The 23,925-nt window shown below is 36.9% G+C and overlaps 1 protein-coding gene across 10 annotated transcripts in view; it reads left to right on the forward strand.

Annotated features, from left to right (window-relative positions):
* The window catches only part of DOCK7 (dedicator of cytokinesis 7), a 230,239-nt gene that overhangs the window by 111,615 nt on the left and 94,699 nt on the right, over positions 1 to 23,925 (forward strand). For 9 of the 10 annotated variants that reach the window (XM_047869911.1, XM_047869912.1, XM_047869913.1 and 6 more), the window contains exons 15-18: positions 5,340 to 5,457; positions 8,820 to 8,890; positions 12,753 to 12,891; positions 13,798 to 13,899. In XM_047869911.1, the coding sequence (XP_047725867.1) occupies positions 5,340 to 5,457; positions 8,820 to 8,890; positions 12,753 to 12,891; positions 13,798 to 13,899 (430 nt within the window). Of the gene's footprint in view, positions 1 to 5,339; positions 5,458 to 8,819; positions 8,891 to 12,752; positions 12,892 to 13,797; positions 13,900 to 23,925 lie in introns of those variants that run through there. The other variant, XM_047869920.1, reaches the window with a different exon arrangement.

A 23,925-nucleotide genomic window follows, 5' to 3' on the forward strand; every position in this document is an offset into this window, starting at 1 on the left:
GAGTGATCCCTGAAGCCCCCCCACCTTGGTGGTGGTGGTTGGTGGTAGGGGAAATGGTGACCCCACAGTCTCTTCTCCACGGAGCCGGACCCGGTGGACTCTGAGTCATCCTCACTGTGCCGCAGGCGCAGACGGGGTGGTCCGTCTCTCTCCTCCCCCTCCCCTGACACTGTGCTTGTCTAGGATTCAAAGTCCTGCTCCAGGCGCTCTGGCACTGGGGAAGCTCCTCTCAGCGCCGCTGGATATGAGGCCCTGGCTGGCTTTGTCTGTGCCGCTGCACTTCAGGGGAGGACCGCCTTCTGCGGACTGTGCAGTCGACCTCGCCGCTGATCCCCGATCCCCGGGGGTGGCCGACGCAGGCAGACTTAAGCAGGCTTTGTCTTTTTCCACAACACTCCAGGGAGGGGCCACTTTGTCCTACCGTAGACTGTTCCGCCGACCTCACCACGTAGCCCCCAAGGTGGTAGATGCAGGCAGGGCTTTGTCTTTTCCTACAGCACTCCAGGGAAAGGGCTGCCTTCTCCTGCAGACTGCGCCCTCCGCCCAGCCACTGAGCTGGGGGTGGGGGGACGGGGGGTAACGGACGCAAGCAGGCTTTGTACTATTGCGCAGCCCTCTAGGCAGGGAACCACTTTCTCCAACTGCAGACTGTGCCCCTGACTTACCACCACACCCAGGGCTGGCTTCCCTCCTCCCCAGGTGCGTGAACTGGGAGCCGGTCCCAGTGCGAAGAAAGCTCTGCAGTTGGAGATAGGATCCCTCTCAGTCTCAGTCCGAAGTCTTTCTCCTGTCCAGATATGGTCCTACACTTCCCTAGCTGCTCTTTCTCTTCCCTTTGTTTCTTCGCAGAAGGGGGTCCCTCCCCCTCCGTGCCCGCACGGCTTTTTTATCTCCACCCCCGTTCGCAATCACCCACCTATCTTTTCTCCAGTTTTCCCATTTTCTTCCTGGTAGACTCAGTCTCTTTTTTTCTCAAACCTTTCCAATCTTAAAAAGCTTACAAAATGCTCATATTCTGTCTTCAACTATTGCATGATCTTTCTTTTACAGTTACACTTTTCAGAGTTTCACTTATTTCATTTTCTTAACAACGTGCTCTTGAACCTACTTTTATCTGTTTCCAGCCTGATATTATCAGTGACTTTCATGTTGCTAGTCCAGTTGACCTTTTTTGATTCTTAACTCATTTGGCCCCTGAGTAGTGTTGACACTTAACTGTTTAATTCTTCTTATGCTGTTTTCCCTTGGCTTCCATGTCATTGCACTCTCATGGTTTTTTGCCCTACTTCTCTGTAGGTGCCTTCTCGGTCTTGGTAGGCTTATCCTCTTCTGGATAGCCATAGAAAACTGGAGTTCCTTAAGACTCCAGTTTTTGAATAATATGCATAAGTAATTAAGTGATATTCTAATTCTTTCATACTTGATGTCTTTCAAAATGATTCTCAGTGTTACAAGATAAAAGATTAAATAAAATCTTATAATAAAATTAAATAAATAGTCTTAAATTGGAATTTGAAGTATCAGTATGAACTCAGAATGTATTTCACGTTAAAAGCATTTCCCCCTCACCCTTTCTACTTAAATGGCCTAGAAACAATGACTAACTCACAATGAATGCCCAGACTGTGGCTTGGAAAAACATTTCTATGCAGAGAACCAAAGCTCCTTGGAGAAGTGGTTGATTCTGGGTCTGAGGAGAAATGATAGAAGACCTTGGAACATCTTGCTATAACAGATAGCAAGAAGGCATCAAAGACTACTATGACTGACTCACAAGGACGCAGGAGCCAGTTTGAGTTGGCTTTTTCCTTTGTTAAAGAGAGAACAATTTGAACATCAATAAAGATAATACCTGCAGTGTACTGAAACCCATTCATATGTTTGGTCCCTGAGTTTATAAGTGATGCTAAAAAAAAAACAAAAACAAAAAAAATTAATTTCTCTTAGAGGATTGTAATGCACCTACTGCTTATTTTGAAAACTGGAAAATAATGGAAAAGAGTCCAGCATTTATTCCTCTCTATAATATATAATGGTTCACTGGCTAAGCAAATAATAGATGAGGATAATTGCTCTTCATAGAGATATTCCAGCTATTAAATAAAGACTGAGAGGGTATTATCTTTTGGCAGCCCTTAATGGAGCTAATGGATTTAGGCATTGATCACCATCTAGTAACTGCACAAAAAGAGATATTTTCCTCCTGATAGGACACGGTACTATTTATGGAACGATCTTACCGAAAAAAACCTCAGGCCTAAATATAACCAAGGCTCTTGATCCAACTCTGAATTTATAGAAAACAAGAATATGTTAAATGTCACTACAGGGATACAAACAAATTCTAGCCTTGAGAAAAATTTACACAAAAATAATCCCATTTCTTCAACAACTATATTGTGAAGGTAGAAGATGGAAAGACTTCCCCACAGTCAACCAAGTATCTCTTCCTCTCATAACTTCTGCATAACTTTTCTCACAACACAACATTATTGTGAAGTGGTCTGTTTATAGGCATTTCTGTCCCATTAGATTATATGTTCCTCAAGACCAGGGAATGGCCTCTTAATTTTCCTTTATTTCCCTTGCATGTAACTTGGTACTGATGTTGTGTGCAGAATCAATACATAAGTATTTCCTGTGCAGATTTTATTTGGTGACTTCAGTGGTTAGTAATAGTCAGTCATCTTTGATCTTTAATTCTTTTGATTAAGAAACTGACAAATCATCGTAACATTTCCACATTTATACTTTTGACTGTTCAGAGAATAACTGACTCTTCTCCATGTTTTTAGTGACTTTAAGATTGTAGGCTTTTTGTTACATACACTTATTCTCCCCCCATGGAAATTGTTTTTTCTAATTATAAAAGTCATGTGTTCTCACCAGTTCAAACAAAATAGAAAAGTACAAAAAAGAAACTAGAGCCTTCACTGTTAACCAGAAGTATCTTTTTATCTATTTCTTTCTCTCCTCCCTCCTTTCTTTCCCCTCACCCCACCAACTTTCCTCTTGCTGGACTGACCCCCCTGTGTCAATGTAATGACCTTCTTTGTCTCTTATTATAGTTTTTATTTCAGAGTCCATTTTGTTGATATAACTTTCTTTTGGTTTCATTTTCATGAAATCTCTTTTTCCCTTTTTTTACTTTCAGTTTGTGTGTGTCCTTACACCTGAAGTGAGCCTCTTTAGGCAGCATGTAGATGTGTCTTGTTTTTATTTTTGTTTTTAACCCATTCAGCCACTCTGTCTTTTGACTGGGAAATTTAGTCCATTTACATTTAAAGTAAGTATTGATAAGTATGTACTTATTGCCATTTTAATGTTTTCCAGTTGTTTTGTAGTTTGTCACTCTCCCTTTCTTGCTTCCTTCCTTTGTGGTTTGATGAATTTCTTTAATGGTATGCTTAGGTTTCTTTACCTTTTGTGTATTCACGATAGGTTTTTGCTTTGTGGTTACCATGATGCTTGCACATAACAACTTGTATCTAGAACAGTGTATTTTAAGTCAATAACAACTTAAGTTTGATCCAGTTTTAAAGTTCTTCATTTTTACTCCCTTCTCCCATGTTTTATATTTTTGATGTCATATTTTATGTCTTTTTATCTTGTGTATTCCTTAATTAAATATTGTAATTATTTTTACTGCTTTTGTCTTTTAACCTTCATACTAGCTTTATAAGTGATTAATCTGCTACCTTTACTATATATTTACCTTTCCAGTGAGATTTATTCTTTCATGTTTTCTTGTTAATAATTAGCACTTTTTCTTTTCAGCTTAAAGAGATTCTTTACTATTTCTTGTAAGGCCAGTTTAGTGGTGATAAGCTCCTTTAGCTTTTTCTTGTCTGGAAGACTGTCTCTACTTTGCTTCTGAATGATAACTTTACTGGCTAGAGTGTCCTTGGATGGAGGTGTTTTCTTTCAGCACTTTGAATATATCATGCCATTCCCTTCTGGCTTGCAAAGTTTCTGGGCTTGCAAAGTTTCTGCTGAACAATATGCTGATAGTCTTCTTTGGGTTTTCTTGTGTGTAACAAATTGTTTTTCTCCTACTTTTAGGATTCTCTCCTTTTTAACTTTTAACATTTTAATTATAATGTGTCTTGGTGTGAGTCTTTTGGGGTTCATCTTTTTTTGGAACTCTCTGGGCTTCCTGGATCTGGATGTCTATTTCCTTCCCAAGGTTAGGGGAGTTTTCAGCTATTATTTCTTCACAGTTTTCCGTAAGTAGGATATGCCACTATACATCCTGCTATGGAACCTGCGTTTTTTCTTTATCCAACATGCTGGGTATCTCTTTCTACATCAATAAATATTGCTGCACATTGTCATTTTGGAGACTCCATAGGAATCCTTCTTATTAATATATATTAATATAATTAACTAGAATAGTACTCATGCATATTATATTTCTTTATAATTATTTGTAATTATTCTCTACTACAAAAAATGTTGTAGTGAATTTTTTTTAACACATCCATTTATACATGTGTGTAATTCTGTCCTTAGACTAGAGGCAGGTTTGTTAGGTCAAAGGTTGTGTTCATTTAGAATTTCTATATTGCCCTACCACATTCCAGAAAATTTTGACGTGTTTTCATTGCTCCAACAGTTGATTAGCAGGACTTTATTATACTTGAAGTCTTGTTCATCATATCTCAGTACTAGTCTTCAGGTAAAGTAAATCTTGTTCTATTTCTTTTTATTTGTTTAGCCCTCTCTTTTGGTGTCTTTTCTTGAATTATTTATCTTCTGTGTGGCAGAAGCAGGGACTGGACATGAAGTAAAATAAATACAGAGTAATATGTGATTATTTCATAGCAACTGTTACACCTAGCATATTGTCCATACATGTTTTTGAACAAATAATGTGGAATGTTATCTCTCTTATGTCCTTGATCATATATATACAAAAGCCCTGCCTATAAATGTTACCCTCTTTATATCTGCTTGCAGGAGCTAACATAATACATTATTAACTTCTTAATAATGATTCAGTCCTTATTCATTTCCCAGAAGTCTCTTGCAGAGGAAAGAACATGTGTTTTGAAGTCTGACCTATATTCTGATTTCAGCTTTGCTGCTTACTTAGTTGTGTGTGAACCTCACTTAAGTTTTCTGGGCCTCAATTCATCTGCAAAATTGGGGTATATTTGATTGCTATCTATTTGAATGATTGCCGTAAGAATTAAATGAAACATTGTATGTGAAAATATATGGTGGCTAGCATATATTAATAATGAAGTATTTGTTCCATCTCTTTCTTTTGTGGCCTGCAGTGATACATAGTGTTTTTAGATATATATTTACTATCGTGCATACTATTGCCTTTACAGAAATCTTCTCTACATATACCCTCAGAGTCTCAACTTTGCCAATCGTCAGGGTTCTGCAAGAAATATAACAGTGAAAGTACAGTTCATGTATGGGGAGGATCCAAGCAATGCTATGCCGGTAAGAAGTGTTCTTTACTTTTCCTCTTGTTCATGTATGGTTCAAATAGACATTGTTTTTGTTTTTGTTTTACTTGATTGGCAGCTCTAAACTGGAAATTAATGATCTTGTAAACCAAATTTCTAACTGCATTACTTCCTGTAACAGATAGTATGAGTTTCCTTGAAGTCTTTTTTTTTCCCATTTTTATTTAAATTCTAGTTAGTTAATATATAGTGTCATATTAGTTCATATTAGTTTCCTGTGGACAATATAGTGATTCAACACTTCCGTACTGAAGTCTTAAATATTGAGGACTTAGTACATACTAGTCCCTCCCAGAGATACAAAGATGAATAAGACTTGTAATCTAAAGGATATGAGATAAACACATAAAATTCTAAAATAGTGACTTTCAAGAGAGGATCAGAACAGAATCACCTAGGTAACTCTAACAAAGCGCAGATATGTTTTTTCTGCTCTTGTCATCTGTGATTCTGATTCTTCTCCTTGAGAATGAGAGGCCAAAGGAAGTAGAAAGTGATGGGTAGCATATGAGGTTGTGGTATAGGTTGAAATGCTCCCCAGGTGATTCTAATATGTATGATTCTTCCCATCTTTGTTAAGAAACTCTGGTAATAGTGCATATTACACTTACCTAGGGAGCTTTTAAAAATACCAGTGCTCAGACTGAATTTTACTCCAATTAAATTATAGTGTCTGGGGGTGGGAACTAGTCATATATCAGTATTTTTAAATCTCCCTAAGGGGATTACATTTTGCAGCTAATATTGAGAACCAAGGTATATGCTAAGTATTAGAAGATGGCTGTAGGGATTCAAAGGCAGAAGTGTACAGAGGTAGGAGAGAATGTCTTGCTGAGGTAATAGGCAGGTATCACCTGGAGGAGGTATATCTGAACTAAAACCAGAGATAGTTAAAATGTAGATGGCGTTGGGTCTTAGATAGCTGGGGAAGGAAAGCAACTCAAGTTGGAGAATGTCCTTCCACAGAGGTACAGTGGCGAGTTGCCAGTGACCCAGAGCAGTGTAAGAGAAGTCAGAAATAGTAGATTGAGGCCAGACTGGAGAGATTCCTGACTGCCCAAATTATCATTTAGGATTTGTAGAACACTACTCAATGCAAGTTCCATGAAAGTAGATTTTAAGCTCAACTAAAGTTAGTAACGTATGGAATAGGAGCACACCTGTCACTATAGATGTTCAACCTCTGAGAACCCTAATGGAATGAAAATGAGCTTACGAATAGGTGCATTGTTAACAGTTTTATTTTAGCCTTCTCTGCCAGTCATTAAATCGCATTCCTCTGATTTTCTACTTACTAGGAAAGCTGTATATTTTCTCTTTTCCCATTGCCTCAGTTTTATCAGCATGTGTAGATCTTGACAGCAGCGAGCACAAATTATGCATCTTTATATTCTTCTATGGCTGCTATTTCAGATCTTTGCATATAATACATGGTGAATAAGTATTTGCTAATAAATGTAGAATTTACTTCTGAGGTTTGGAGTTAGCATTTCATATTCTTTACTAGTTCTTTATTCCTGCTGAAAGAATGAATATACTATCACAGTTGATGAAAAGGTACTGGATTGTGAAAATAGATGCTGTGTTATGTGTGAATTACCATATGAATTGAGCTTATGACAAATGTAGTATATGTAAGATAATCTGTTTCTGTTGATTGCCTAACAAACTCTTCCTTGTGTTAGCACATATATGGCCTCTGTGGAGTCCCAGCTGCATCCAGCCACAATGACAGTTAGACCACTCCCTCTTTTGGTGCTACCATAGCATCTTCTCATTTCTTTTATGGGCCTTATCACTTTAAGATTATATGTTTATTTCTTTATCTTGTCTACCAGATTGTGAGCTCCTTGAGGGCAGGGACCTTGTCTTACTCATATCTATATCTTGATGCCTGCCAAAGTGCCTGTCACAGAATTGATGCACAGTCCATGTTGATGAATGGTTAAAAATACATGTCACAAGGTCAGAAAAGGAACACTTTCTACTTTATGTCATTCATGTTATGAAAGTAAATGAGTTACTTTGTGAAAAATGGGATCTTCTCAGTGGCCGGGGTGGGGGATGGGGAGGATACTGTGTTCCTTTCACTTGTGTATTATTAGTCATATGCAAATATAATGCTTTTATCTTTATCCTAGTGACTGGTTGAAAGTATAGAAGCATAGACACATTGTCTTTGCTTAATTCTTTAAAAAAACAAGGACTACTCAAATGGATCCTAAGATAATTTTTGGATCATATAATGTTGGTGTGATAAAATCATAAAATTCAAATTCTGGCATTGGAACAACATTTTATAAAAACATGGCAACGTATTCTTGGAAATTGGTGAAATTAGACTTCACTAGGACAGTCATAGTCATTACACTTTTACACAGCCTTAAAATGAAAGGACCTGTGTGAATAAAAGGATCTTTTGTGTCACAAAAAGAAACACAAATAATTTGTTAAAAAGTTCTTTTTATTTGCGGATGGTTCCAATTAATCCTTCTGTATAAGATGTAAAATTTGAGTTATTTTACCAGTTGTATTGATGCAAGTGCGATGATATGTCCATGTACTTATTTCTGCATGTGTAGAGATGGCTGGCCAGACATAAGAGGTTAATTTATGGGTAGGTAGCGTTGCAAATCTGTCTCACATAGGAATGATAAGCCATGTATCTTATCAGCTGCCCTAATTAACCGTAGTATTGCTATTAGAACGCCAGTAGAATGCTATTAGGCAGATATACAAGACTGAATTACTTTACCTTTAAACCTTCTCCAAAAGTAGTATTTTTTTTTAATGTGGTGGATTTTTTATTTTTAAGACATATATATAAGAACATAAGAATGGCGCTCCTCCTTCTTAATAGGGTAGCTTGTAAGGAGTACTGGAAGCAAAGGATACATAGCTTCACCTAAAATAGGATTTTAAAATATCATTTATAAATTTATATTTGGCTTACAGAATGATTACTGTTTTAGTGGAAAAGCCACCAATTTTATAGTAGATACATGCTACTATTCTAAGATCATATTTCTTATATAAATTCCAAATGATATGCTACACCCAGATTTTAAAATGAATTTTTCACCTTCTTTAAGAAAAAGGAAATATAATGGGTAGAAATTTTTTGAATGTTTGAATGTCAGATGGTTCTATAGTTGAAAAGAAATTTACGGCTAAGCAATTGAATTTATTAATGAACGTCAGTAGGCACATTGTTCTTCATTGGGCTGATTTTGCCCATTGTTCTCCAGTAGTTATTAAATCAGACAAATTCTTACATAGATATGAACATCCAGCATTTATTACAACAAAGTTTCAACGTGCTGTTATTTGTTACAGGTAATCTTTGGTAAATCTAGCTGTTCAGAATTTTCAAAGGAAGCCTATACAGCCGTAGTATATCATAACAGGTACTGAATTCAAATATTTCTTTCAAAGTTACTCCCTTCTCAGTGGCATTTTAAGCACTCACGTTAGTATGTTTACCAAATGCTTTGCTGCACTGAATGTGCAAATTCAAGACAGCTGACATCAGAGTTATAATTTTCTGCCTGTAGATGCATATTCTCTATAGACATCAAATTTAGACTTTATATACAAAAGGTCTTTCATATCAAATTCTCTGACCCTTTCATTTTTATTATATTGTTATTGATTATCATTGTAGCCTCTGGTCCTTTGGACTTTCCCTGTTATTTTCCCCTTGACACTTTGTAGTTTTACTTAACTCTTTACTAAGCTTATAACCATTAGTTAAATTGGTGGTATTCTCAACATCTAATAATACTTGATTTAGTGCCCTTCCATTTTACTTCTTTGAGAAATTCTTAACTTTGGATAACTTTTAATCTCGGCTTTGTTTTCTTTTCTCTTTTTTTTTCTTTTCTTCTCTTTTCCTTCTCTTCTTTTCTTTTCTTTTCTTTTCTTTTCCTTCTCTTCTCTTCTCTTCTCTTCTCTTCTCTTCTCTTCTCTTCTCTTCTCTTTTTTGTTTTTGTTTTGATTACTGAATGCTGTTGGAGAAAAATCACAAAATTGTACCGATCAGGACTATCACAAATTGACGTTATTTTATCTGTATGATGGGACTGCAGTAATTCATTTTACTTTATTTTCTTTTTGGCCCCACCATTCTTTGGTATTCTTCTTGTCATCGCTTTTTTTTACCCTCTGTCATTTGGCAGGAGATATTTTAAGCCTTTCTTCTTTCTCTAGCTCCTACTTATTCTGTTTGCTTACTCTTAGCGTTCCTACTTTATTAAGTGGTTTGAGACCATCCAACTTGAGAACCATCCACTTGTCTACTCTTCACCTCTGATTATCTCTGCATGGATCTGCCTTTCCTTCTGGTTCAAGGGCAGTCAGAGCCCGTACCTGGCTCAGTGTGAGTCTTTTATCTCTGCTTTCTACCAGTCTCATTCTTCCTCTTCCAGAGTGCGACTCCATCAGTTAACCCTTCTCTTGTACCATCAGTCCCCACTTCCCTGGCTCCATCTGTTACTGTCAAAAAGAAACTTAAGTCTCCTATACTTAAAAAACAAAACAAAAACCTCTCTTCAGTGTTGTTGTGTACATGGTTTTTCCTTGCCCTCTTTAAAACTTTATTGTTTCTCACCCTTTGTGACCCGCTCTCACTTTCCTCCCATCTCTTTGGACAGTTTATTTTTCTGTAGTAATTATTCTAATCTTTCTTTCTTTCTTTCTTTCTTTCTTTCTTTCTTTCTTTCCTTCCTTCCTTCCTTCCTTCCTTCCTTCCTTCCTTTTTTTTTTGAGAATAGATATTCCATACAAAACACTACAGTTTCACTCTTGACCCTCTTTTTCTACACTATACTCTCCATAAATAACCTTATATGTGTTTCTCAGAGTTACATTCATTGAAAATGTTACTGCTTTTATCTTTATGTGGATTGTTTTGCAACTTTTTATTTTTAGTCATAACCTTCTTTTGGAGGTGCAGACATATATTTTTAGTAGCCTAGTAAGCATGTTCTTTTGCCTGCCTTCTCAATTTCCATGTATTTATCCCCGATTCTCTTCTGGACCCTATCTCTGTCTGATTATTTTTATTAACGGTACCATAATTCTTTTGACTCAAAATTTAAAACATCCTTGCTTTCCTTCTTCTTTTCTCTAATATCCAATCATCTTTTACATCTTGATGATTTTCTTTTTGCCTTATTGCTAAAGTATCCTGTTTCTGGGCTTTTCTTGGATCCCTTTTTCTATCATAATACTGATTCCCTCTATTAATTCAACTCCTACTTGTTCTTTAAGGCCCACATCATATATCTCTTCCTAAATACAATTCCCTGATCCAAAACTTGAAGTAATCTGTTCAGCTCTGTTCTTGAAGCACTTAATCTTATATGCTATATGCTGTATACCAGGGGTTGACAAACATTTTCTGCGAAGGGCCCAGTAGTTTTGTTTTAGGCCTTGTGGGCCATATGGTCTCTGTTGCAATTACTGAACCCCGCTGTTGTAGTGCAAAAAGAGCCATAGACAATAAGTGAAGTTGCAAATGAATGGGCATGGCTGTCTTCCAATAACATTTTATTTATGGATGCTGAAATTTGAATTTCATGTAATATTTCAAGTGAAATGTTATTCTTTTGATTTTTTTAACTACTTAAAAATATAAAAATCATTCTTAGTCTGTAGGGCTATACAAAACCATTCAGTGGACTGGATTTGACCTGTAGCCATAATTTGCCAACCCCTGCTTTATAGCATTGCTATTGATATATGTGTGTCTTATTTATATTTCTACTAAATTATATATTTTTGAGGGTAATTATTTTTTCATATCTTTAAAACCACCACAGAAATAACACGATACTTAACATAAAGGTGAACAGTTAAAACGTACTTGTTGATGAATAACTCACAGATGCTTAATTTTCCATAAAAGCCTTCACATAGTATGATTTCAGAAAAGAAATGAATACTCAGTACTAGGAATGATATTGATGAAGAAGGTAATAATTTCTTAAAGTATCTCAGTTTATAGCTAGATCTTTATTTTGGTGCTCTCAGTATTCGTGGAATTAAAATGACAATACTCTCTAACACTGTGAGGAAATTCAACTTTCTCATGATTCAGTGGTGATTAGCGAGGTCAATAATAAGATACATAGCATCTTTTATTCACCAAAATAATCAAATTCGCAGATGGCTACCATTACTTATCTTTCTTGGGGGTATTAAAATTTTCATTAACCTAATATTTCTTTGATCAGATCTACACTTTTAGTGTTTTTGAGACTTATTTGAAATGGAAAGATATTAGACTTATTAGCATGGGGGGGGAACCCTAATTGGTGGGAAAGCTTTCACTTTTAATTAGTTGGAGCCATATGGTTTGGATATATTTTCTTTGAATATAACTGAGAGATACTAGCTGAATATGGAAGGTTGGGATGCTAAGATTCTGTCCCTTTTAAATCATAAATCATAAATAGCAGCAATGCTTTTTTATAAAAATGCTCCTAGGGACCACTCTCAATGGATATTGAGATGAAAATGCCATTGGTTAAGTCAAATATGATATTCGTTGTATTTGTGTAGTGGCTGGGAGCACTTCTAAACTGTGAGACAAATGCAATTTATAGGTGTTCCCTGATTTTTCTTTATTTTTTTTTCCTTTTTTCTGAGCAGTTAATACATTAGTCTATGTTTTGTTAACATCTGTTTCTTTAGCAATGGAATAATTGATATAAGATATTCCATAGAGAGCCCAACTTGATACTAAGCTGTCTAGAGCTACTTGTTTTTTTTCTTTTTTTGCAAAAAGATAATACAAATTAATCTTTAATATGAAGTCACTCCTATAATAGAAAAATGTTTTTTTATGGTATGGTTTTAAAATACATACTTACAAAAACTCCTGTTACTTTTCTATGTAATGCGTATCAGAATATAGAAGGCCTTGCCCTAGTCTCCTCATTTATACAGTTTCCCATCTAATGAAGATCTCGGCATCAAGGTGGTGATTATTAATGAATTTTCAAATCATAGGATTACTCAGCCCATTAATAAAAATGAGACGAGAAATTTCAGAAACAGAGACAACTCCCTCAACTGGAAGTAGGAGTTAGTTACATACAGTTTGGGAATAGAGAAAAATATTTTGTACTGGAAGAAAAATTGAGCATGAATCGTGAAATTAATTTAAAAATTACTCAAATATACAAATGCAGTAATTATTTGTTTTGAACAAATTACTGACTATTGATCTGTTTTTTGTTTGTTTTTTTTTTTTTTTGTATGAAGGTCTCCTGATTTTCATGAAGAAATCAAGGTTAAACTCCCTGCTACTTTAACTGACCATCATCATTTGCTTTTTACTTTTTATCATGTTAGTTGTCAGCAAAAACAAAATACTCCTCTTGAAACTCCTGTTGGATATACAGTAAGTATATCTTTGTTTAATATTTAGCTTTTCAGTCTTAAAAGTAGTTTGAATACTTGAGATGTAATTGGTGTTCATTATTGTTGAGTATTCCCTATTGGATTCCCCATATTGGTTAGGAAGAGTCATCGTAATAAGAAAATACTCATTAATGCAATTAATTAACATGTGTAAACACTTAGATGTTGGTCCTGATTATTATGTGTTTATCAAACAGTACAGTATAAATATATTAATTTTAAGGGTTCTTCAGAAGAGAATGGTTTCAGTATAAAATGATTAAAAGAGACCCTTAGCTATTAAAGCTCTTGGCTTTCATTAAAAGCAATTAAAACTCTTGAGTATTATTTGAAAATCATTATGATTGAATTGCAAACGTAAACCTGAGGTGAAGGATATCATGATGTGCTATCACAACTTTGTCAGAAAAATCATGCTGCTACCCAAAAGAGAAAAATTAACAATTGACTCATTTTTTTTGTCTATGAAATGGATTTTGCTAAATGTAACCAAATAAATTCATGCTTTTTAGTTTTGTTGTCAGCATTCATATTCAACCAAACCTTTCCCTGTATGCATTGACACTATTACCACCATGTGTAATGGATTGACTTTGCGGCCTTTTTCTACTCCAGCTTTTTCTTGGATAGTAAGGACCTCTTTTGGCTTAAATATTGCATAGTTAGTTAGTAATAATGTTTTGGGAATGCTCCTTAATAAAAATATTGTCAGGGAAGCTTTTCTTTAGAGGAATCATGAAACCTATTATTACTTAATTAAATCCCCTTGGTGTTTGGCGGTGTGAGACAAATTTGGCTCATTCCAAATTCTTAAAACAGATTTTCCAAGTACTTACTTTTGTAACAAATGTATTTAACTTAATATTGTTTCCTTTTTAATTAAAAGTGGATACCAATGCTTCAGAATGGACGATTAAAGACTGGGCAGTTTTGCCTACCAGTTTCACTGGAAAAACCACCACAAGCTTATTCTGTACTATCTCCTGAGGTCAGTATCTCTTATGGTGAAACTCTCCAGATGCAGTGAATGAGTTTTTTGCAGAAGTGTTTTTCTCGAACAAGACTTTGCTGTTCTATCTAGAAGTATGTAGATAATGAAGTAATAATATTATTTTGTACTATAGTTAAAATTACTCTATAGAATACTTAGAAGCTTTTAAAATAAGTATATTGATTTTAAAACCAAAATAATATGTGAAATATTAACTTAAAGAAAAGGCAAATTTGGAGAATTTTCATAACGTAACATAAGCTTTAAATAAGTAAGAACATTTTACTGAAAGTCTGGAGGAAAAAGAACAAACCAATTATTTTTTTAGAATCTTTTTGTAATTAATCATGTATGTGAAAAAAAGTTTTTAAAAATCATGTATGTGAAGATAAAGTAGCTACAAACTTGTAATACAAGAACCATTAGCAACTGTGATGATGACATATGTGACTTAAACAAAAACATTGGTAAAATCTCAATCAAGAATCAGTAGCCACTACTCAAAAACCAAAGTGCTTTTTGGGAGAACTGTTACTTGATGATTATTAATGTGAGTGCCTTGAATGTAACTGTTGGTATAGATTAGTCTGAAATATGTCTTGGGAATGTTCTCCTGGTAGCATTTATTTTCAGAATAGAACTCAAAAAGTATTCATAGGGGCGCCTGGGTGGCTTAGTCAGTTAAGCATCCGACTTCAGCTCAGGTCATGATCTTATAGTTCGTGAGTTTGAGCCCCTCATAGCGCTCTGTGCTGACAGCTCAGAGCCTGGAGCCTGTTTCAGATTCTGTGTCTCCCTCTCTCTCTGCCCCTCCCCAACTCATGCTCTGTCTCTGTCTCTGTCAAAAATAAATAAAAACATTAAAAAAAATAAATACAAGTATTCACAAATACATTTGTATTGTTTTTGTTTAAAACACACACACACACACACACACATACACACACACACAGAAAGACAACAGAAGGCTACTGCTCCGATCTCCTTTCTTACTATTCTTTGTCACTGACTCTGCCCCAGACAGAGAGCACAGTGCCTTGGCTGTTCCTTCTATATGAAGAGCACATTCCCATTTCTGGCCCTTTGCACTTCCCTGTGCTGGTGGTAGTGTCCCATCTCCAGGCCAGCTTCTTCATTTCATCCAGACATCCACTCAAATCCCACCTCTTCAGAGAAGGCGTCTCTGATCACTTTGTTTCAAATTGCAGCATCCAGCACTTTTTTTATCCCTTTACTTTGATATGTCTTCGTAATACTTATCATTGACTTTATACTTCTTATATCTTTATTTATTGTCTACAGAGTATAAATTCCAGGAAGTTAGGGACTTTGTCTTTCTTGTGCATTGCTGTATCTTCAAGTACTTAGAATAGTGCTTGGCTCATGATGGGCAGTCAATAAGTATTTTATTTTTTAATGTTCATTCATTTTTGAGAGAGAGAGAGAGAGAGAGAGAGAGAGAGAGGCAGAGAGGCAGAGAGGCAGGCAGAGCATGAGCAGGGAGGGGCAGAGACAGAGGGAGACACAGAATCTGAAGCAAGCAGCCTCCAGACTCTTGAGCTGTCAGCACAGAGCCCAACTCAGGGCTCAAACTCACAGACTGTGAGATCATGACCTGAGCCAAAGTCAGTTGCTTAACTGACTGAGCCACCCAAGCTCCCCAGTCAGTAAGTATTTTTTAAATGAATGTTTAAAGACAGTAGGAAAGAAATATGACTCCTTCCTTCCTCCTTGCCTTTCATCCCCTGCCAAATCTTTCATTCGATTTTCCAGGAACACATCTCCTCAGTAAAATAAGGTAGTCTTCTGCCAGGGGTAGCATTATATATTTCAAAAGGAAATATTTTAAAAGAAAATTGATTTTATGGAAATTATGCACTTATTCTTACTTGATTTGCAAATACGAGGTCAACTTTCTAAAGGGAGATTGATGATTTTCTTCTAGCTACTATGCTGTGTATGCTCATATATAACATAAAGAATATGGTCATGGTTTGGATTTAACGATAGACATATAGCTTATTGATATATGATTAAGTGATCAAAACTTTTGTATTTTTTAATTACAGCATTAAAAAGAACAGTATAGGGGCACCTGGGTGGCTCAGTCGGTTAAGCGTCCAACTCTAGATTTCGGCTTAGGTCACGATCTCATGGTTTCATGTGTTTGAGCCCCGTGTGGACTCTGAGCTGACAGCATGGAGCCTGCTTCAGATTCTCCCTCTTTCTCTGCCCCTTCCCTGCTCACAGTGTCTCTGTCTCTCTCAAAATAAATAATCTTAAAAACAATTATAAAAACAAAAACAGTATATATTCTTAGCTTTATTATTACATTTAAAGAACAGTATAGGGGCGCCTGGGTGGCTCAGTCGGTTAAGCGTCCGACTTCGGCTCAGGTCATGATCTCACGGTCCGTGGGTTCGAGCCCCGCGTCGGGCTCTGTGCTGACAGCTCAGAGCCTGGAGCCCGTTTCAGATTCTCCCTCTCTCTCCCTCTCTCTCTGCCATTCCCCTGTTCATTCTCTGTCTCTGTCTCAAAAATAAATAAACATTAAAAAAATTAAAAAAAAAAAGAACAGTATATATTGTTAGTTTTAGTGCTGAATTTAAACCAAGTGAGAGATCATTATTCAAACATTCAGCTTTTACAATCTTGCCATTTGAAACTATATGGATGGAACTAGAGGGTATTATGCTAAGCGAAATTAGTCAGAGAAAGACAAATATCATATGACTTCACTCATATGAGGACTTTAAGACACAGAGGACTTTGAACACAAGGGAAGGGAAGCAAAAATAATATCAAAACAGGGAGGGGACAAAACATAAGAGACTCTTAAACATGGAGAACAGAGGGTTACTGGAGAGGGGGATGGACTAAATGGGTAAGGGTCATTAAGGAATCTAGTTCTGAAATCATTGCTGGAGTATAGCTAACTAACTTGGATGTAAATTTAAAAATTAAAAATAAAAAATAATTATACATAAAATAAACAAACATTCAGCTTTTACAGATCATTGCTTCATGCAATTTTGTATCTACTTTCCTAGTTATGGTGGAGCTCTTTTTGATTCAGAAGGTCAGAGACCTTCCCAATATGTATTAACTTCAACTGGTTTTTGGGCCTTAGAATGTGAAGCTTGCCATCTAAGTTTACATAGTAATAAACAAATTTCTGTAACCAGCACACTATTACTTTATGATACTTGTCTCGATCATTTTCAATCATAAGGGGATCATTTTCTTTTTAAAATTGGGTAAAAAGGAAGGTAAACCTTTGTGTGGCTTTGTTTCATATCATTTGGGTTTTAACCTGTTTTCCCCTTTGAATTTTCATGTTTTTTTCACTCTGAATCTGTAAGCGTTCTTCTCTGGCAGGACCACTGACTGCCTTTTATGTGAACAGTACTCCTAGAGTGATGTAGTATACAACTTGCACAAAAATCACAATGCTCTTGACTCCTGCTGTTAGTTGATGAATCCTAAATCTGCATCTCTGCTCATCCATTTTCATTTGTCTAGTAAGTTAAAACGCTTATTGATACCTTTGCCAGGATATCTCAAACATAAAATGTCCAAAATTGCACTCATTTTTGTTGAATACTGTAGGAATCATGTTGAGAGAAAAGCCTAATCAATGAATGTGTTTCAACAGTGTTTGTTAATGGTATTCTGGAGAATTTACCTCAGTTTGGTGTCATCAGGTTTCAGGGTCAGTGTTTATTGAGGTCTAGATAACAAATTCATGCTTATAAAATTCATCGATTGATGCATGGGCATGCATGGCAATCTGTCACCAGATTTTTCTGTCCATGGGACTGTCGTACTCATCCTGGGGCACTCATAATCACCTGGACTTTTAAGACTTGGTTGAGGGGAACCTGGGTGGCTTAGTCGGTTGAGCATCCGACTCTTGATTTCAGCTTAAGTCATGATCTCATGGTCTTGAAATCAAGCCCCTTGTGGGGCTCCGTACTGGCCCTGGAGCCTGTTTGAGATTCTCTTTCTCGCTCTCCCTGTGCCCTTCCCTCTCTCCCTCTCTCTGTCTCTCTCTCTCTCTCTCTCTCTCTCTCTCAAAAAAAAGAAAAAAAGGTTTATTTGATTATTTTTGCCTGAAATATGTCACAATGAAACAATAAACATACCCTTTAAAAATCTCATGAATTATATGTCTGAGTATTTAACTTACAAATATATTTGTGTAGGTATGCAAAGATCAACATAAGGGATGTTTTAAAACTCAGCAGTGTTTACACATATATGTGTAGCTAGGCTTTTCAATTTATTGGTTTTTTATTTAATAAAATAATAAACACTCATGAATCTACTACCTAATCCAGAGCTAGAACAGTGATAATAATTCACATCATTTATGTGCTTGTCCCCTATTCCACATAAGAATAACCTGTAATTATAAAAATACTAGTATTTAAAAAAACTGTGGTAAAATATACATAAAAAGTTACCATTTTAACCATTTTTTTTTAAAGTGCATTCATGTTGTTTTGAAAACTAGCCTCTTTTTCTTTTTTTTTAAGTTTATTTATTTGTTTTGAGAGAGAAAGAGAGCACATGCTGGGGAGGGGCAGAGAGAGGGAGGGACCGAATCCCAAGCAGGCCCCTGCACCGTCATTGCAGAGTCCTGTGCGGGGCTTGAAATTACAAACTGTGAGATCATGACCTGAGCCAAGCTCAAGAGTTGAACACTTAACTGACTGTGCCACCCAGGCACCCCTGAAAACTGGCCTCTTAAAAACAACTTTTTTGAGAGAGAGAGAGAGAGAGAGAGAGAGAGAGAGTGAGAGAGTGCAAGTACACAAGTGGAGGAGGGGCAGAGGGAGAGGAAGAGAGAGAATCTCAAGCAGGCTCCTTGCCCAGCTTAGAGCCCAGTGTGGGCTTGAACTCCCAAACCGTGAGATCATGACCTGAGCCAAAATCAAGAGTCAGACGCTTAACTGACTGAATCACCCAGGCACCCCTTAAAACTGCTTTTAAAAAAATGTTTACTTATTTATTTTGAGAGAGAGTGCATGTGAGCATTGGAGGGGCAGAGAGAGAGGTAGAGAGAGAGAGAGAGAGAGAGAGAGAAAGTCAGTCCCAAGCAGGCTCCATACTCAGTGCAGAGCCTAACACAGGGCTCAGTCCCAAGGCCATGAGTGACATCATGACCTGACCTGAAATCAAGAATCAGACACTTAACTGACTGAGCTGCCCAGGCACCCCTTAAGCCTACTTTATAACTGAGGTATATGTGTATTTAGAGAATACGTTTTACTTTGCTTATATTTTGAATTTAATGAAAAGGTTATTATGCTGTATAGAATCCTCTGGAACTTGCTTTTTTCATTCAGCATGATATTGCCAAGCTTTAGTGTTTCTTTATGATCATATGTGATGTTTATATATTTTGCTGGCATTTCACTGTACTTAGGATATAATCTAGATTTGTATTCCATGACCTCCAAATCTCTGAATGATCTGAGCTTTTCTGTCTCTTTAACATCATCTTCTACCATCACTGAGCCCCTTCTTCTGTACTTATACCTTCTTCCAAATATTTTCCTGCTTCTAGGCCTTTGAATTTTCTCTTTCGTCTTCCTGAATTTCACATGGCTGGATTCTCTTCATTATCTGAATTTTATATAAAATAGCACTTCCTCAGAGAGGTCTGACTCCATGAATTCCCAGCCCTTTCCTCCACCACACAGTTGATACACTCCATCATTTTTAATACTATTTTGTTTACTTAATACTTACCACTACCTGAAATTACCTTATTTATTTCCTTATTTTTCTCTATAAGAAATGGTGGGTAAGCTCCCTGAGAGCAGACATGTTTACAATGGAACTCTAGTACCCAGAAAACTGTGTAGAGACTTCAGTAAATATGTGTTGTTTGAATTCAGTATAAAAAAGTTGGAGGATTGTTGTTATTAGCAAAAACTAAAAAATGGAAATTTTGTTGAGACCAAAGTTTCCCGAAGTGATTAGTCATTTGGCAGTGATGAATATCTGCCGTGTTCTTTCCCCCACAGAAACATTGGCCATTTCTTTGAATCTTCCTCATCCCACTCCCCCACAGGGGTAGGACAGGCATTTCACTGCCATGTGGAGAGAGAGGGCTCTGGGCTGTGAAATACAAACCCATTTGCCGGATCCAGCCATAGTCACTCCCATTCCAAAGCCTGAGTGCCATTTTGCAGTGAACCACCACCGACATGCAGTAAAGGATGTAACCTAACAAACTTTTATTTTTTTACTTTAAAAAAAAAAATTTTTTTTTGTTTATTTATTTTTGAGAGACAGAGAGACAGAGCATGAGTGGGGGAGGGGCAGAGAGAGAGGGAGACACAGAATCCGAAGCAGGCTCCAGGCTCTGAGCTGTCAGCACAGAGCCCGACACGGGGCTCGAACCCACAAACCGCGAGACCACAATCTGAGCCGAAGCCGGACACTTAACCGACTGAGCCCCCCAGACGCCCCCCCTAGCCAACTTTTAAAAAAGTATTTTTAATATCTCATTTGCCCGAGTTCCCTGGGTATCTCTAACCTAGGTTAGAGATTGATTAAATCTGTGACATCCTGAGTAACTCATTAGTTTTAACTACATTAGTTGAATGCACTTGATACATCTGTGTCCTCATTTTTACAAAGAGCATACCAGGTTGTATCAGGCATTGTCAGGACATGACATGTCAGCAGAGATGTATTTAACTATTAACATGGAGGTAGACAGTGTATGACTGTGTAATATTTTTAATAAATATGTTTCTTTCTGAAAAGAAGGAAAAAAATTATAGGACTATTGGTATCAGCAAAAATGAAAGTTACATGGATCACCGAAGAGTTTAGTATCTTTTTTGAGAGTGGGGGGCAGAAGGAGAGGAAGAGAGAGAATCTTAAGCAGGCCCACAACCAGTGCAGAACCTGACTTAGGGCTTGATCCCATGAATGTGAGATCATAATCTGAGTTGAAATCAAGAGTCAGATGTTCAACCAACTGAGCCACCCAGGTGCCCCAAGAGTTTAATATTTAATTAAATTTTTGTACATCCATACAATGGCACAGTAGTTAAGAAGAGTAATATGGATTTCAATATCCCAATAGGATGTTTATAATACAAATGTAAAAACAAACAGTATAATGACAACCAAACTCACATATCAGATACACATCAGTAATTGTGCGGGAAATAATTTGGAAAATACATATCAAGTTTACCAAGGTTAACTTCAAAGGGGTAAGGGATTGTGGAAGTTTTTATTGTTGTTTTAAATTTCATATAGTTTTGAAAGGTAATATATAGTTATTTTCAGGATTTCACTCTGGCCTCACCATTTATTAGTTGTGTAACCTCAGATAAGTTTCTTAATCTCTCTGTTATGGACTGAATTATGTCTCCCCATTCCCCACCTCATCTTCCCACTGCAAACCCCAAATTCATATGTAACCCCCAAATTCATATACAACCCCAATGTGATAGGTTTTGTAGATGAGACCGATGGGAGGTAATTAGGTTTAGATGAGTTTTAGATGAGGTCATGAGGGTGGGCCTCATGATTAGTGCCTTAAAAAGAAGAGACATCAGAATACTCTTTCTTTTGGCTATGTGAGGACACAGTGAGAAGGTGGCGGTCTGGAAGCTTGGAAGGGGTTTTCACCAGAAACTGACCATGTTGCACCTTGGTTTTGGGCTTCTAGTCTCCAGATTGTGAGAAAATAACTGTTGTTTTAGCCACACAAATGTATGATCTTTTGTTATGGCAGACTGAGCCGACTAAATATTCTCTGTGCCTGAATTTTCTCATCTGTAAGTTGAGAATAATTAATGCTTATAATAAAGGGCTATGTTGATGATAGTAGTCTGTAGAACATTTAGAATGGTGCCACATCAAAAGTGTTAAAGCAGTGTTTGCTACTATTATGGGATTCCTATTTGCTGCACTGCTTGTAAGAGTTTTAAGACAGCAGTTCTTACTTCACATGCATCAAAATCACCTGGAGAGTTTGTTGTAACACCAACTGTTAAACCTTACCCCACAGAGTTTCTGATGCAGGAGGTCTGGGTTGGCGCTTGGTTATTTACATTTCTGACAAGTGCCCAGGTAATATTCATGCTGTTCATGCTCAGATCAGACTTTAAGAACCACTATTTTTTTTTAAATTTTTTTTTTCAACGTTTATTTATTTTTGGGACAGAGAGAGACAGAGCATGAACGGGGGAGGGGCAGAGAGAGAGGGAGACACAGAATCGGAAACAGGCTCCAGGCTCTGAGCCATCAGCCCAGAGCCTGACGCGGGGCTCCAACTCACGGACCTCGAGATCATGACCTGGCTGAAGTCGGACGCCTAACCGACTGCGCCACCCAGGCGCCCCAAGAACCACTATTTTTAAAGCAGTATGTGTTCACATTTTATTTGTGTATTCTATGTTTTTGAGCTGAAAGCAAACGTTTTGGGTTGAAAGAGCTACTACTAATTTTTGGCTTTGAGCAGTTCCAGTTTACCTTACCATCTTTCTTTGACAAAAGTTCCAAAACCTGTGTTACTTACCTCAGTAGAGACATTGCATTTCTTACCTACATAGTGTTGCATTTTGTAAGAGGACTGATTTTAATTGGTTTTCATTTCTACACATGGTAAAAAAAAAAATGCAACCATGGGAAAGAATCTCTAAAACATTTTTTCCCCTAAGACTTTCTATTTTTGGTCATTTATTTCAAAGATATTTGTAATTCCTTGTTACAGCTTTTTATTTTCTAATGATGACTGCTTTAACATCCTTGTCAAATCTGTCCAGCCTGTGTCATCTTAGTGTTTGTTGATTGCCTTTTCTCATTTGAGATTTTTCTGGTTCTTGGTATGATGCGAGGTTTTTTTATTCTAGCCTGGATATCTTGGGTATTATTGTGATCTCAGATCTTATTTAAGCCTTCTGTTTTAGCAGTAGGGGGAGGCGCTATTGCCACATTCATGCCACAGGTAAAAGTCCACATTCCTCACTTTGCAGTGGGTTGAGGATGCTTATTGGATAGAGGTAGGATTTCAGGTTCCCCACTAGACCTGCGCAGATACCTCTCTATGCGAGGAGGAAGGGCACCTTGGTACTGCTCCTTCGTTGCTTGGATTCCACTGACACCCATTTGGAGGTGGTACTTGTTACCACCGGACTGAGACCGGGTTTTCCATCTCCGTCTTTTCTAATACCACCCAATGTGTTAGGGGAATCTGGGCACCTCATTACAGTCAGCCGAGGGTGGACGGACACCTGGGCTCTCTACTCAGCCTGTGGCGGTGGAGGGCGGGGTTGGGGGCAGTGGGGCTGCAACTTGTTTCCATGTGTTTGGCCAGAGTAGGGCAATTATTGGCTTTGATTAGAGAGAGCAGGCTCTTGAAGCTTGTTTTTCTCCGCTTCTTTCGGCATTTCCGGGTTGCCATCTTCTCTAGGGGCTAGTCCAGGATCTGTGAAGCAATAATAAAACCAAGGAAACACTACTTTCTATTTCCTCACATCCTGAGGTCACTAGCCATTTGCATTATCTCCACCTTTCAGTGTTTTGTGTATCATGTTCAGGGTTTTTAGCCGTACTTAGGAGGAATAGAGAGAAGTAATGTACTGACTGTCTTTTTGAAAATACTTTTTATGATCTAATTTAAATTAACATTCCTAGCAATTTACATCAAAAGAAAAGTTTTCTATTCCTTACAACAGAATTTTGTTGCTGTAAATATTTTACAGCTCCATTAAAACAAAATAGTCATTTTCGTAAGAAAAAACCAGAATATTACAAACCATTAAAATATTGTAGATATGAATTTATTGACATGAAAAGCGATTCACAATGTGATATTTGAAAAACAGGTTTAAAATAATGTTTTATATTCTATATTATGCATTATATGTTGTACATATTTATTCAAAGGTAGGGTGTATATAAATATATGCACAGAGGAAGATTTAGAATGATATAAAAGGATATATCTTTGGGAAGATAGCATTTTGAGTGCATATTTTCTGCTTT

This window comes from Prionailurus viverrinus, chromosome C1 (assembly GCF_022837055.1).
Source record: "Prionailurus viverrinus isolate Anna chromosome C1, UM_Priviv_1.0, whole genome shotgun sequence".
Lineage (NCBI taxonomy): Eukaryota > Metazoa > Chordata > Mammalia > Carnivora > Felidae > Prionailurus > Prionailurus viverrinus.